This window comes from Nerophis ophidion, linkage group LG04 (genome assembly GCF_033978795.1).
Source record: "Nerophis ophidion isolate RoL-2023_Sa linkage group LG04, RoL_Noph_v1.0, whole genome shotgun sequence".
Lineage (NCBI taxonomy): Eukaryota > Metazoa > Chordata > Actinopteri > Syngnathiformes > Syngnathidae > Nerophis > Nerophis ophidion.
Window position 1 is genome coordinate 39,785,244 of NC_084614.1, and position 13,033 is coordinate 39,798,276.

At 39.0% G+C, this 13,033-nt stretch overlaps 1 protein-coding gene across 2 annotated transcripts in view; it reads left to right on the forward strand.

The window, feature by feature from the left end:
* Nucleotides 1-239: 239 nt before the first annotated feature.
* The window catches only part of robo4 (roundabout, axon guidance receptor, homolog 4 (Drosophila)), a 69,532-nt gene continuing 56,738 nt past the window's right edge, over nucleotides 240-13,033 (forward strand). The window contains exons 1-2 of one of the 2 annotated variants that reach the window (XM_061898042.1): nucleotides 240-469; nucleotides 7,288-7,614. In XM_061898042.1, coding sequence (XP_061754026.1) covers nucleotides 418-469; nucleotides 7,288-7,614 — 379 coding nt within the window. In that variant the 5' untranslated portion in view covers nucleotides 240-417. Of the gene's footprint in view, nucleotides 470-7,287; nucleotides 7,615-9,834; nucleotides 10,358-13,033 lie in introns of those variants that run through there. The other variant, XM_061898044.1, reaches the window with a different exon arrangement.

The following is a 13,033-nucleotide window of genomic DNA, read 5'->3' on the forward strand; positions in this document are numbered from 1 at the left end:
AGGAATGATCACTATATGGGACCGTAATTTCGGTCCTTACTTGCTCACCGCTCCACATATGGAAGGTACTTTTCCTTGTTGATGTCTCAATAAGGGTAGAAGTACAATAACACGCACACACACACGCACGCACACACACATGCGCACACTCGCACACACGCGCATACACGCACACACATTTTATGGGTCATTTTGATTTTATTTTGAAAATACCGCCGACAGGAAAAGGAATTTATCAACGGAGCTTTGCTCGCGCAGCCAATAAAGTCGGCTGGCGCGGAATCTTTTCATATTAACATTAATTACAATTTCTCTGCAATAATTGGATATTTGGAAGATTCTACATTATTGACAAGTTGTAGAGGATCCGAACCAAACACATACAGCCAGCTAAGGTTTACTGTTTTGAGAAGAACGATGAGCAGAGAAGATGTCACGCTGTTCTGCGTGATGATCGCACTTGCGACAGGTACGTTTCTGGAATACTTTTGTTACGTGACACTTTTGGCTCATATTGTCATTTTTTTCCACTCTTAATCGTGATATTCTGTAAAGGTGTCGCCTTCTAAAGAGTAGGCTGCTTTTAACGCGGTGGGGATCTAACATTGTCCAAACAATGGCAAACAATTCAAAAGAGTTCAACGTCCCTATTGCAAGAATGTGTGTGAGGTCCACTGTGAATCAGCTCTTTTAAATATTACTTTTATTATTTAAACTGAAGATTTGAAAACATTGTTTTTGCCTTATTCATGTTTTTTTTAAATTTATTTAAATGGGATATTGTTAGCTTGTTGTCAGAAAATGAGCACAATATTGTACTATCATGTTTAATTGTATTTAATTACAGATGAAGTGATAGTTTCAAATGACTGCATTAGTTTTAAATGTGTCACTTAAGTTAAGTTAAAGTTAAAGTACCAATGATTGTCACACACACACTAGGCGTGGTGAAATTTGTCCTCTGTATTTGACCCCCTTGTTGACCCCTGGGAGGTGAGGGGAGCAGTGAGCAGCGGTGGCCAGGCCTCGGAATCATTTTTGGTGATTTAACCCCCAATTCCAACCATTGATGCTGAGTGCCAAGCAGGGAGGTAATGGGTCACATTTTTATAGTCTTTGGTATGACTCAGCCGGGGTTTGAACTCACAACTAGGCCTGGGCGATATATCGATATATATACGATATATCGCGGGTTTGTCTCTGTGCGACATAGAAAATGACTATATCGGAATATTCGAGTATACGTTCACACGCAGGACTTTTAGCTGCTGGCGTACACTTCAGGCTCTCCTCGCTCTTTCCTGTCTCTCCTTCTCGCAGACAAGCAGGCGCACATTCTTATATACGTCATAAACTGTCACGTCATATGTCATATACACGCCCTCGCAGAGCAGAGAGGTAGCGACGTGGCTAACGTTAGCTGCTAACGTAGCCGTACGAGAGAAAGAAGGTGAGGATCTGGTAACAAATGAAGGAAGACTTAATTCCCAAGAAAAACAGCAGGGTTTCCATCGTCTGGTGGTGGTTCAGCTTCAAGTGAGAATATGTCGAACAGACAACCGTAATTTGTCGAGTGTGGGGCAAAACGCTGTTGCTATAAAAAGTAGCATTACTGCTAATATGTAAAATCATTTGTAAAGTCACTGACTAGAGAATAAAGAGAATTTCATAACCGTAGTAACCTACCACATAGAGAAGGACAAATACTATTTGATTTCCTATTATGCAGCTCATTTTTATTTAACACTTAAATTGTCTCTGACAATCTTGCAATTTATGTTTTGGAAATTACTTTAATGTTTGTGCCGTTGCTTAATAACTTTGATAAATACACTTTTGGTCAATTGACTTAGTTGTGATTTCCCTCTCTGCATGAAAGTTTAAAATGAGCATATATGAATGCAGTATTAAGAAGAATGTTTTAATGTATACACATATAGTCATCATACTGCTGTGATTATATGCATCAAGTGTTCATTCAAGGCCAAGGCAAAATATCGTAATATATATCGTATATCGCGATATGGCCTAAAAATGTCGCGATATTAAAAAAAGGCAATATCGCCCAGCCCCACTCACAACCTACCGATCTTAGGGCGGAAACTTTAACCACAAGGCCACTGAGTACCGTACTTGTACAGCAAGGTGTTGGCCATAAAAATATTTAATGAATAATTTAATAAATTCCCTGATAAACACCTGTTACAATCTTATTTTTTTGTACCCCATAACAACTTTTAGGTCGCAATGTTTTGAGGTAGGGCTGGGCGATTTTTAATACCGCGATATTGTTATGCCATATCGCGATACACGATATATATCTCGATATTTTGCCTTAGCCTTGAATTAGCACATTATACATATAATCACAGCAGTATGATGATTCTATGTGTCTACATTAAAACATTCTTGTTCATACTGCATTAATATATGCTACTTTTAAAATTTCATGCAGGTAATCACAACTAAAGAAATCACAATTTTTTTTCATACGGTGTTGATCTGGAAATGTTTACCCCGGAATTTTGATGGTGTGTGCGTGTGGCACCGAATGGAGATGTTGATATGCGGATTAAGCACTCTTCTCTCTCTAGCAGGTGACTTTTCAAATGATGCTACATATCAGCAGTAATGCTACTTTTTATTGCAATAGCGTTTTGCCCCACTCTTGACAAATTGCGGTTGTCTGTTCGACATATTCCCACTTGAAGCCAAACCACCGCCAGACGATGGACCCCCTGCTGTTTTTCTTGGGAATTAATTCTTCCTTCATTTGTTACCATATTTGCACCTTCTTTTTCTCGTATTACCACTCCCCCAGCCGCGCTAGCTTCACAGCTAACGTTACCCATGCTGCTACCTCTCTTCTCCGCGAGGGCGTATACGTATGTGACTTACGACGTGACAGTATGACGGACAAGAAAGAGCGAGGAGAGCCTGTAGTGTAATGCCAGCACTACGTGAGAATGTATACTCGAAATTCACGATATAGTCATTTTCTATATTGCACAGAGACAAACCCGCTGTATATCGAGTATACCGATATATCGGCCAGCCCTGTTTTGAGGCTTATTTTTTTATCAACACCGATTTTGTGGCTTTATATCAATCAATCAATCAATGTTTATTTATTTAGCCCTAAATCACTAGTGTCTCAAAGGGCTGCACAAACCACAACGACATCTTTGGTAGAGCCCAAATAAGGGCAAACAAAACTCCCCCCAGTGGGATGTCGGTGACAGTGACAATGATGACTATGAGAAACCTTGGAGAGGACCGTTCCTAGCAACCTTAAAAAACACAGGATTTAAAATTGAATTAGAAAACAAATACTGTATTTATTAGTAGTGTAAGAATTAATCGATAAATCGATTGATTGATTGATATTCCTAAATTTCAATGACGAACTGTCACCTCATTTCTGTTTGTTTCCTTATTTTGTATTCACTTCCTATCAGTGCTCTTATTTTGTTTCCACTTCCTGCTTGTCCCGCTGAGCGCTGTGTTTTTTTCCTCACCTGCTGATTGGCAGCCGGTGTGGACCGGCTGCCAATCAGCATGTTTCCATTTATGCTTGTTTTGCGCACTCCTTTGCGCTTGAGGATTGATTTATATTTTTGAACTGTTTCATGCAAGACTGCTTTCTCCTCTGTTTATTCATTAAAATAATCTTATCTGTTCGTCGTCCTCCTGGTTCCTGCATCTTGGGTGTCACAAATACTGCAGCCATGCGAGTTCCTGACAATTTCAAGTATATCTGTGCTCGGCAAGTTGGCCTTCCGGAAGATCCAACATTGATTTAAAAGACAAAATATATTGGTATTATTGATACTATAAATGACACAACATTGATTTAACATCGGCAGACATTATATGCATTTTAGCACCTGAATGAAAAGGACGTTAAACTTTATTGAAGTCTGCCTGCCCGTCAATGACATCATCAAAACAAAAATGACAGATACCTACGGTGGTCGAGACAGTTCTAAACAAATGCAAACGCCACAAGACAATATCATTAATTACAACACAAAAACTTTCAGTGATAGCATAATTGTAAAAGCCACAACAAATAAAAACAACACACTATAATAATGTAAAGCCCCAACTAAAGGGACCGTTTGCAACATTTGCACACATACCTACAGGGCTCCAACTTTCCAACAATGTATTTTACACAGTGTATCCCCTCCCTCCCATGGCTTCTCGTATGTAATGACGTCATTACGTAAGTACGTAACACATGCACGCGCATTAGCTTTAGGTGTTGTTAGTGAATAATAGCAATTTAGATAGCTAGCGTTAGCTGTCATTGAATGTACAATCGCCCGATTGTAGCTGAGATAGGCGCCAGCGCCCCCCGCAACCCTAAAAGGGAATAAGCGGTAGAAAATGGATGGATGGATGAATTTACATTATTTATTAAGGGAAAAACTACTACAGTTTTTGTACAATTCAGATTACTAGTGAAAACCAATACCAGTAGGGATGTGCCGATCGATCAGCCACCGATTTTCGTGAAAAAATATGTGATTGTTATTGCCGATCTATGCATTTTATTGCCGAACACAAACGCTGATCCCCTATGACTGTATTTATTTTTAGTCCTCCGGCTGACAAGCAGCTAGCAGTTAATTATTTGTCTCCATACACAACGTGGAGCCACTCACCTAAGCAAATCATAATTGACATTTATTACGGCAAATAAACTGCAATTCTTTGTATCTTAAGTGTCCTTGTGAAGTAATATTATCACTGGAGGACAAGGCTGAAAATGTTACACACTGAGAAAGAGAATACGGAATTGGTTCAAATATTGTGTTGATATTGGTAAACTGTCGATAGCGCTCACCATAAATGAATAGACAAATGTACATTTATTACATGTGATAGGTATAGGCATTGTTATTGGCTGATGATGTTCATGAATGAAAACGACTAAATATTTTTTTGATAGTAAAAAAATATCGATACAAACACTGAATATCGACCAAAAATACCAAAAATATATATTATACTTTGTATCGTTACTGTTGATATTGGTTTTTGATCAGCCCACTTTTGTCTACTTTTAAGAGTTTTAGCTTGTGGTTAGCATACAGTGTGGAGTCGTGTTGCATGTTTAGCTATTCCTTGTTCTACGGAGATATTGAATTGGCTGACATGGAGGTGAAGATTGCTGACTAAGAAATGGTTTTACACTCTGGCGGGAAGTTAGCCGCCAGCTAGAATGCTACAGTGTGTTGAGGACACGTTTGTTTACTTGTAGCTGTCAAATCTGCAGACAGATCTAAAATGTGTCATTAACATGTATTATCACGATATAATGATATTATTCCAAATTCTGTCAATGGACAAATGTATGTAATTTATCTAATCTGTTGTCTATACCGCACAACCCTACTAGGAAAACATAATTTTAGCATTGATAATGCTATAGAAAGCCTGACATGAGGTCACATCAGCCAAAATGCTAATAAGATGTTTAAGAAATTAAACTGTTTCAATTATTTCAATATACATTAAAATCCATCCATTTTCTACCGCCTATTCCCTTTGTGGTCGCGGGGTCGGTGGTGCCTATCTCAGCTACAATCGGGCGGAAGGCAGGGTACACCCTGGACAAGTCGCCACTTCATCGTAATACATTAAAATGTGTTCTCTTATTCGATTCAAAGTAAACATAAACTGTCAGTTTCAGTTATTCCCAAATGAGGAATACATTTATTGTGAACGCCCAACAGGACATATGGAAAAAAAAAGATTTTTGTCTGGTCTCAAGTGTGTTATGGCCCCCATACTTTTCCTCTCGCTCAGAAATGGGTGTGGCTTCTTAAGGTATTGTTAGCTATTATTCAAGGCATTTCCGTTGATCGTGAACTGAGGACTCCTTTTGTTGGTTGTACATGCCCAGAATCTGTTGAAAAAAATTTGATCTGGTCACTTTGTATTCCATTTCAGTTGGACTAGTACATATTTAATATAAAAAAACATCTGGTAGGGTTATGAGTTTTAAATGACTGGAGTAATTTGAAATGTGTCACTTTGAATGACTTCACTACGCCACACAACATGTCTTCTTTTGCTCTTTTAATTTGAAGTTTCAAAACTGCTCAATGACGTCCATGTTAAAAATACTCAAGTGTGTATTTTCTTTGGTTGTGGACATGCTGTTGATGGGGGAGTTCTTGTGTGCTTTTGTTAAGGTGGACGTTCCTGAGCCCCTTGAGCTTCCTCTGCTATCAGGAAGTTCATCAGTCTGTGTTTCCTTGAATGTGGTCATCCAACTCTGCAGGAAATTCAAACAATGGCATTATTGTTCTGCTCGTTTCAAGTTTAGACATGGACTATGTTTACATGCACACACGACGTGAGGCAAAACGTGTTTGCATTCACGAGCAAATCGGATATTCTCGTTACCATCAAACAAAAACACCAACAAAACATTGTTTTTCCCGTATTTCATATAGCTTTTCTGCCATAGGGCTGGACCCTGAAGTCACATTGGTTGCTCTTACGTTACAATTTCTTGGTTTTGAGCAGGGGTGTCAAAGTCAAGGCCTGCGGATGAATTATCCTTGTCCCCCAGGATGATATTTGATTAGTATTAGAACCGGCCCGCAGGCCACAGCCGCCTGCTGCTGTTTTGCACGCACCGATATTCCATCAGTGTTGGCGCTAGGAATTTTCAAAAGGGGGTTCTACAGTAAATTTATGGACTCCTACTTTTTTGTAACTATTTTGAAAACAGATGATACATGTCTGTATTATCATGTTATATCTCACATTCTATATAGAGTTTTTGTGTAAGGTTGTCATAAACGTTACTTAATTCGTTTAAAAAAATAATACAAAAGAAAAAAAAATGTTATGCATTTGTAAATGTATTAAGTTATAAACATTTATTCACTTTCTTTTTTCCTTCATTGATCCAAACTTTACCACTGACGGTATTTTTTTCTATACTTTTATTGTAATATTTTCAGAATGTGTTAGTTCTATTTTTGGCCAAAGTAAGATAAAGAAAGCAATCTGAAATACCACTGCTCGAGGTGGTATTTTTAAACGTGTTGTTTCAATGTCCTGTTTTTTTTTTTTTTACACATATCCTGGTGACTTATACATGCTGGAGCCTGAATATTAAAATCTCCTATTTTCTCAGGAAATTTCCCATATTTTCAAAGCAAATGTTGACATGTATGGAGAAAACCGGGAATTCTTGTAAAGCATCACCTTTTCAACACATTCTAATGCTTCCTCAATCTCACTATATGAACTGTTTTACAGGCTCCAGAGTTTGTGCTGATGATGCGCCCCCTCACATTGTCCACCACCCCTCTGATCTGGTGGTGAAATTTGGAAAACCTGCCACATTCTCCTGCCGGGCAGATGGCAACCCGAAACCGACCATCGAGTGGCTGCACAATGGCCGGCCACTGGAGATTTCAGCGGGAGATGGCCAACTCCAGCCCATGTTTTTGTCAGATGATAGGCTCTTCTTCCTGAGTGTGGGTGTGGGTAAACGCGGCCAATCACATGAGGGCATCTACACCTGTGTAGCCAGGAACAGCGCGGGAACAGCCGTCAGTCACAATGCATCGCTACACGTTGCAAGTAAGAGGATGGACCTGTAAACATTCACCTTAAAAAACCAGCATATAATCAATACAGACAAAATGTTAAGGACCAGCTTTTGAACTTTCTGTATATTATTGAGTAGGGTTGTCACGGTACCAGAATTTTGTACACTAATTAAAAAAAAAAATTGAACCCAAGTACTTTTAATTTCAAACTGTCAAATAGTAAATATCATTGTCTTTCAACTTTTAATTTTATCTGCCAAGAGGTAACTATACATTGTAAAAAGAGCAGCAGTGTTCTATATTCCCGCTGTATATTAAAACACAAATAATTGTGCTTATAAATATGGTCATAAATAATAAATTTTATTCAGCTATTTTACGTTCTCCGCGATGAGGTGGCGAGTTGTCCAGGGTGTACCCGCCTTCCGCCCGATTGTAGCTAAAATAGGCACTAGCGCCCCCGCAACCCCAAAGGGAATAAGCGGTAGAAAATGGATGATGGATGGATGGATATATACATTCTAAAGAACATAGCAGTGGCCAGGATCCTTCGAATACATAAAACAAACTACAAATATTATTCTTAATATTCTTTCAATATGTTGTTAGTGTTACGTGTCATTTGAAATGAAATAAATAAATGGCTAAAACATATATTTAAAGACAAATCTTTATGTTTTTAGTCCTTGTTTGTATCAACATTTCAGGCCTTTCTCATTACGCTATGCCTTTTTGTTCTATTTTCCCATGTTTGCAGTATTTTTTTGTTATCTTATCTCTAAAATTTACCACAGGGTCATAAAAAAAAGCGTTCAGCAAATGGCTCCCTGGCCACACTTTGTCTTACTGGTGAAATACGTAACGCAGTGTGTCATCAAACGACAGAAGAGTGTCTAAGTTGCAGTTTCTTAGCACTTGTCGAAGGTTGGGTTGCACTCTTCTGGAGGTTTTCTGCACAAGGTGTTAATGTACACTTCCTGGGCTTGTGGTGGTGGATCTCAGCTGTCATTTGTGTAGCGAATAATTTCGTGACTGCTTGTATTTGATTACCGAACAAAAGCATGAAACAACATGGTCTCTCTTTCACTTTAATTATGTACCTCTACTTGCTAAAGATAGCAACAAAGCCATTACAAGACATCCCAGATCATTTCTGCTACATCTTGTTCTCTGACAAATTAGGCGCATATACGGTATGTTGTGAAGTTACAAGCTACATATCAAAATCAAATATATATTTATTTCTAAAATATACCAGTATTAACCATAATATCGGTATACCACCCAGCCCTAGCTAGGACGGAAGCGCCAAATCCGCATTCGTGACAGGCTTCCACAGATAAATAAATATATGGAAACACTGGCAAAAAATGTTTAAGATGGCAATCATTCTTCTTTGGCACTGACTCAGTGCTCATGCTCCAAGAATTTAACGGTCTCACAGAGGAAAAAGAGTGTACAGTATCAGTGTTTATTTTGCTTCTTGTTATCAACTTGGTATCTAGATATTGTTACTTTCGACAACTCTATTATTGTAGGACTATTATGTCCACTGAGGTCCACTTTTATTTGGCATGTTTCTTTAGACCTCTGCAGGTCTAGCTGTGGTTAGCATTTTTCTTCCTTGTTTTTACACTGCAAAAATGGCTTCATACGAAATATCAGGTTAGCATTGTAGAAAGTTTGTCGTAGTCAGCTTTGGGTACAACATCCTCTGCCATGGACACAATGTATTGTATACCTAAAAACAAACATTTTAGGTATTTCAGCAATTGATACATGTAGGTCAGCTGAAGCACACAGTTTTGTAATAATACTGCCCTAGAAGCTCCACGCTCTGTATATTTCAGACCAGTAGAAATAGAGAAATGTGCTAGAATCCTGTAATTGAACCAGGGAGTTTTTGATCGTTAATACTCTCCAAGTTGAGCTATTTAAAAGCAGGGCCAAAACTTAGGCTCCAGTTGTAAAATGGAGCAGGAGACACTATTGTTGAAATCATTTATTTGTTGTTGTTGGAAAGTATTATGCAAATTTCCATGTTTCAAGTGGCTCAAAACAGGAAGCCATTGGTCTTTCTATCCCGTTTATAATGCACAGAAGCTACCAGCTGTCATGATCTGTCAGCTCTGCTGCTGCCTGTCTGCTTTTAATTGCAGTGCCTGGTATCTTGGTCACGAGGAGGAGCCACCATTGTGCACACCTGATTCCCATTTCCTCCTGAATACTCAAACTCTCGAGTTCCCTCACTTGGCACCAGTAGATTTCTGATGATACACACTTCCAGTCGAGTTAATCTCCTCTGCTTTGGCTCACGCTTCTCGCTCCCGTGGCTCTGCCGTGTATTGTTAACTGTTTTTCTTCAAACCCTTTGTGTGCTATTTCATTTTTTTCATAACTTTTGTGTGTATCCTTAGTTATTTTTCCTCACTCCTTTTTGAGTGTGCTTTTTTAAATTCTTATTGTTTCTTCTGTGCATTGGGGTCCTACTTCGGTAAATCTACTGGCCAACATGGACCCCACCAAAAAGGAACAACTCCACTTTGCGCTCACTGGCTTTGGACAGACTTGTGATAATCACGACCAGCTTCTCCGTTATTTGTGTGCCGCCGTCCAGACCCTGTCTGCCGATGTTGGCACCACCAGACAGTGTGTCGATCAAACGAGCACTGTGACTCACCAGGAAACAGGTCATGCCGGGAAACCTTCCCACCTCGTCCAGCGGTTAGTCCTCCGTCGGGAAACCAATATTCCTCACCCTCCCCGTTTCACCGGTGAGTCTGGTTCCTGCGAGCAGTTCCTCCATCAGTGCTGGTTAGTTTTTAATCAGCAGCCTGTTTTTTTATTCCCCTGTCTAGGCTAAAATAACTTTCATCGTGAGCCTATTATCTGACAAAGCTGGTTAGTTAGAATGCCCCCGCTGTGCACATGTCACTGCCTTGGTTTATTAGATAAATGATGAAGGTGTTTAATCACCCCTAATAGGCAGAGAAGCAGGCAGCTGCCTGTTAGACTTTAAGCAAGGCAATCTCTTTGTGGCCACATACTCCACAGACGCCTGTATATTTGCTGCAGAGATCGGATTTGGCGATGCTGCTAAATGGTTCGCTTAAACAAATGTTTACCAAAGCACCAATCCTTAAGCACGTTGATCCTGCTTTACAATTTTTTCTGGAGGTTGATGCATCGGATACAGGTGTTGGAGAAGTTCTGTCCCAGTGTTCCCCAGTCGACCAGATGCTTCACCCTTGTGCCTTCTTCTCGAGTCGCCTCACAGCGGTTGGAAGAAACTATGATGTGGGGATTAGAGAGCTGGTGGATATCGTTCTCACGCTACAAGAGTGGAGGCACTGGTTGGAGGTCTTGTCGATGGTCACCTAGCTTATACCGTGAAGGCCATTTTAGACACCAGAAGGAAGGGCAGGGCAGTCCAATATCTGGTTGACGGGGAAGGGTACAGCCCTGAAGAGCACTCATGCGTCTCCAGCTCCTGTATCTTCGAATGTTTTAGTGAACATTTTAGTTCCTTTGGTTTTTTATTTGACTCCTTATCTCCACATCCAAATGTCCGGATGGTTTGCTTGTCACCATCCCATCACACTTCAATGACCCTTGATTTCCATTTTACTCCTCTCGATGTGTTTAAAGTCAAGACAACAAGTGAATCCTGGTAAATCTGCAGGTCCTGACTAATTGGAGACCTTCTTTTTAAAGTCACCGGTTGATTTTATTGCAGAATCTCTTATGCATATTTTATTTTTCCTTTCCTTGTCCAGTATTGAGATTCCAAACATTGGAAATCAGCCCATGTTTTGCCTTTTTAATAAGGAGGAGATCCAAAAGCTGTTAATAACTATGGACCCATCTCCAATGCGCCCGAGCTAAAAAAAAGGTTTATTCGTGATCGACTTAGTATAATTATTAGACACCGATGGTCCACTTTCTCAACATCAATCAAGTTTTAGAAAGAGACATATCACCATAACAGCTGCTATCAAAGTTGTGAATGACATTATAGAGTCATTGGATTGCAAAAAATATTTTGCAGTTTTGTACTGTACAGTATACTGTACTGTCATGATTTGGGATCTTAGCTGCCGCCTGTCGGCTTTTTGTTGTAGTGCCTGGTTTCTTGGTCACGGGGCGGAGCCAACTTTCCGCACACCTGATTCCCATTTTCTTCTGACTACTTAAACTCTTCAGTCCATTCACTCGGCGCCAGTAGATTATGATGGTTCACCCTTAGTTGTGTTCAACTCCTCTGCTTTGGTTCCACTCACACTTCTCTTTCCCGTGGCTCTGCCCAAGCACTGCCGTATAGTGTTAACTGTTTTCTCTCTACACCTTTTGTGTGCATCCTTCGTTATTTTCCCTCACTCCATTTTATTTGTACTTCTTGTTATTATTCCTTTTATTTCTTCTCTATGTTGGGGTCTTGCTATGACACCCGCCTCAGTAGGTCAGTAGCCACTATTGATGCGTTTCTATTGTCAATTTTTAGTAGCTGGTCAGTTGGGGTTCCCAGATAGCTGCGGGTGGCTCGTTTGTCAAATTCAGCATTAATTTTCAAATAAATGCAACAGTAGATTTTTGACTCAATTAAAATACAAAGTTTGTATAAACTTAACAATTTTAACATCTTTCATTGTTAAACATGGCAAAATATTCCTGTTACTAGGCTATTAGAAATAATTTAATTTTAATGTATGTTATTCCATCCATCCATCCATCCATTTACTACCGCTTACTCCCTTTTGGGGTCGCGTATGTTATTCCACTATCTGTAATTTCAATTCAGGGATGTAAAAATATCAAATTTTCATATTAATGTTATCTTTACCAAAATGATCAGGGTTATTGTTATTATCGCGGTATTGTTGAATGTTTTCAAAAAGTACCTGTACACACACTGAAATCTTTTAACCAAGAAATTTTATTTTCAAATAATTAAAACAAACACCCACTGATTTAAAAAAATATATTTTGCATGGTTTGTATTTCTTATGCTTCACTGATTGTGTTTTAGTCTTAGTATTTCATCTGTTTTAATGGATAAGATTTTATTGTTTTGAATATTGGTGTGTTTATTTTGATAAAAAAGTGTGTAAAAAATAAGTTCTATTATTATTATTATTATTCATTATTTCTGTCAGTCTTTGTGGTGTCCTCCCCTGTACAGCGTTACTTGAATGCCTCGTTAAAACAACCCCGTCTTGTATTCCTTTAAGTATAGAACGATCATGCTGTCCTTGAGAAAGCACAGCTTGTAGTTCAATGTGCACAACTGAATAGCTTAGTCGCTCAGACAATAATGTTTTTATACAAGTGTAGCTTGGGGTATGTTGTGTCTTAATGGTAAAAAAACATATATCGTTCTTCTTTTCATGTTAACTTTTAAGCTTTTAAATGTATTCATCTGCTTAATTGTTTATGTTTTGTTCATTACAAAT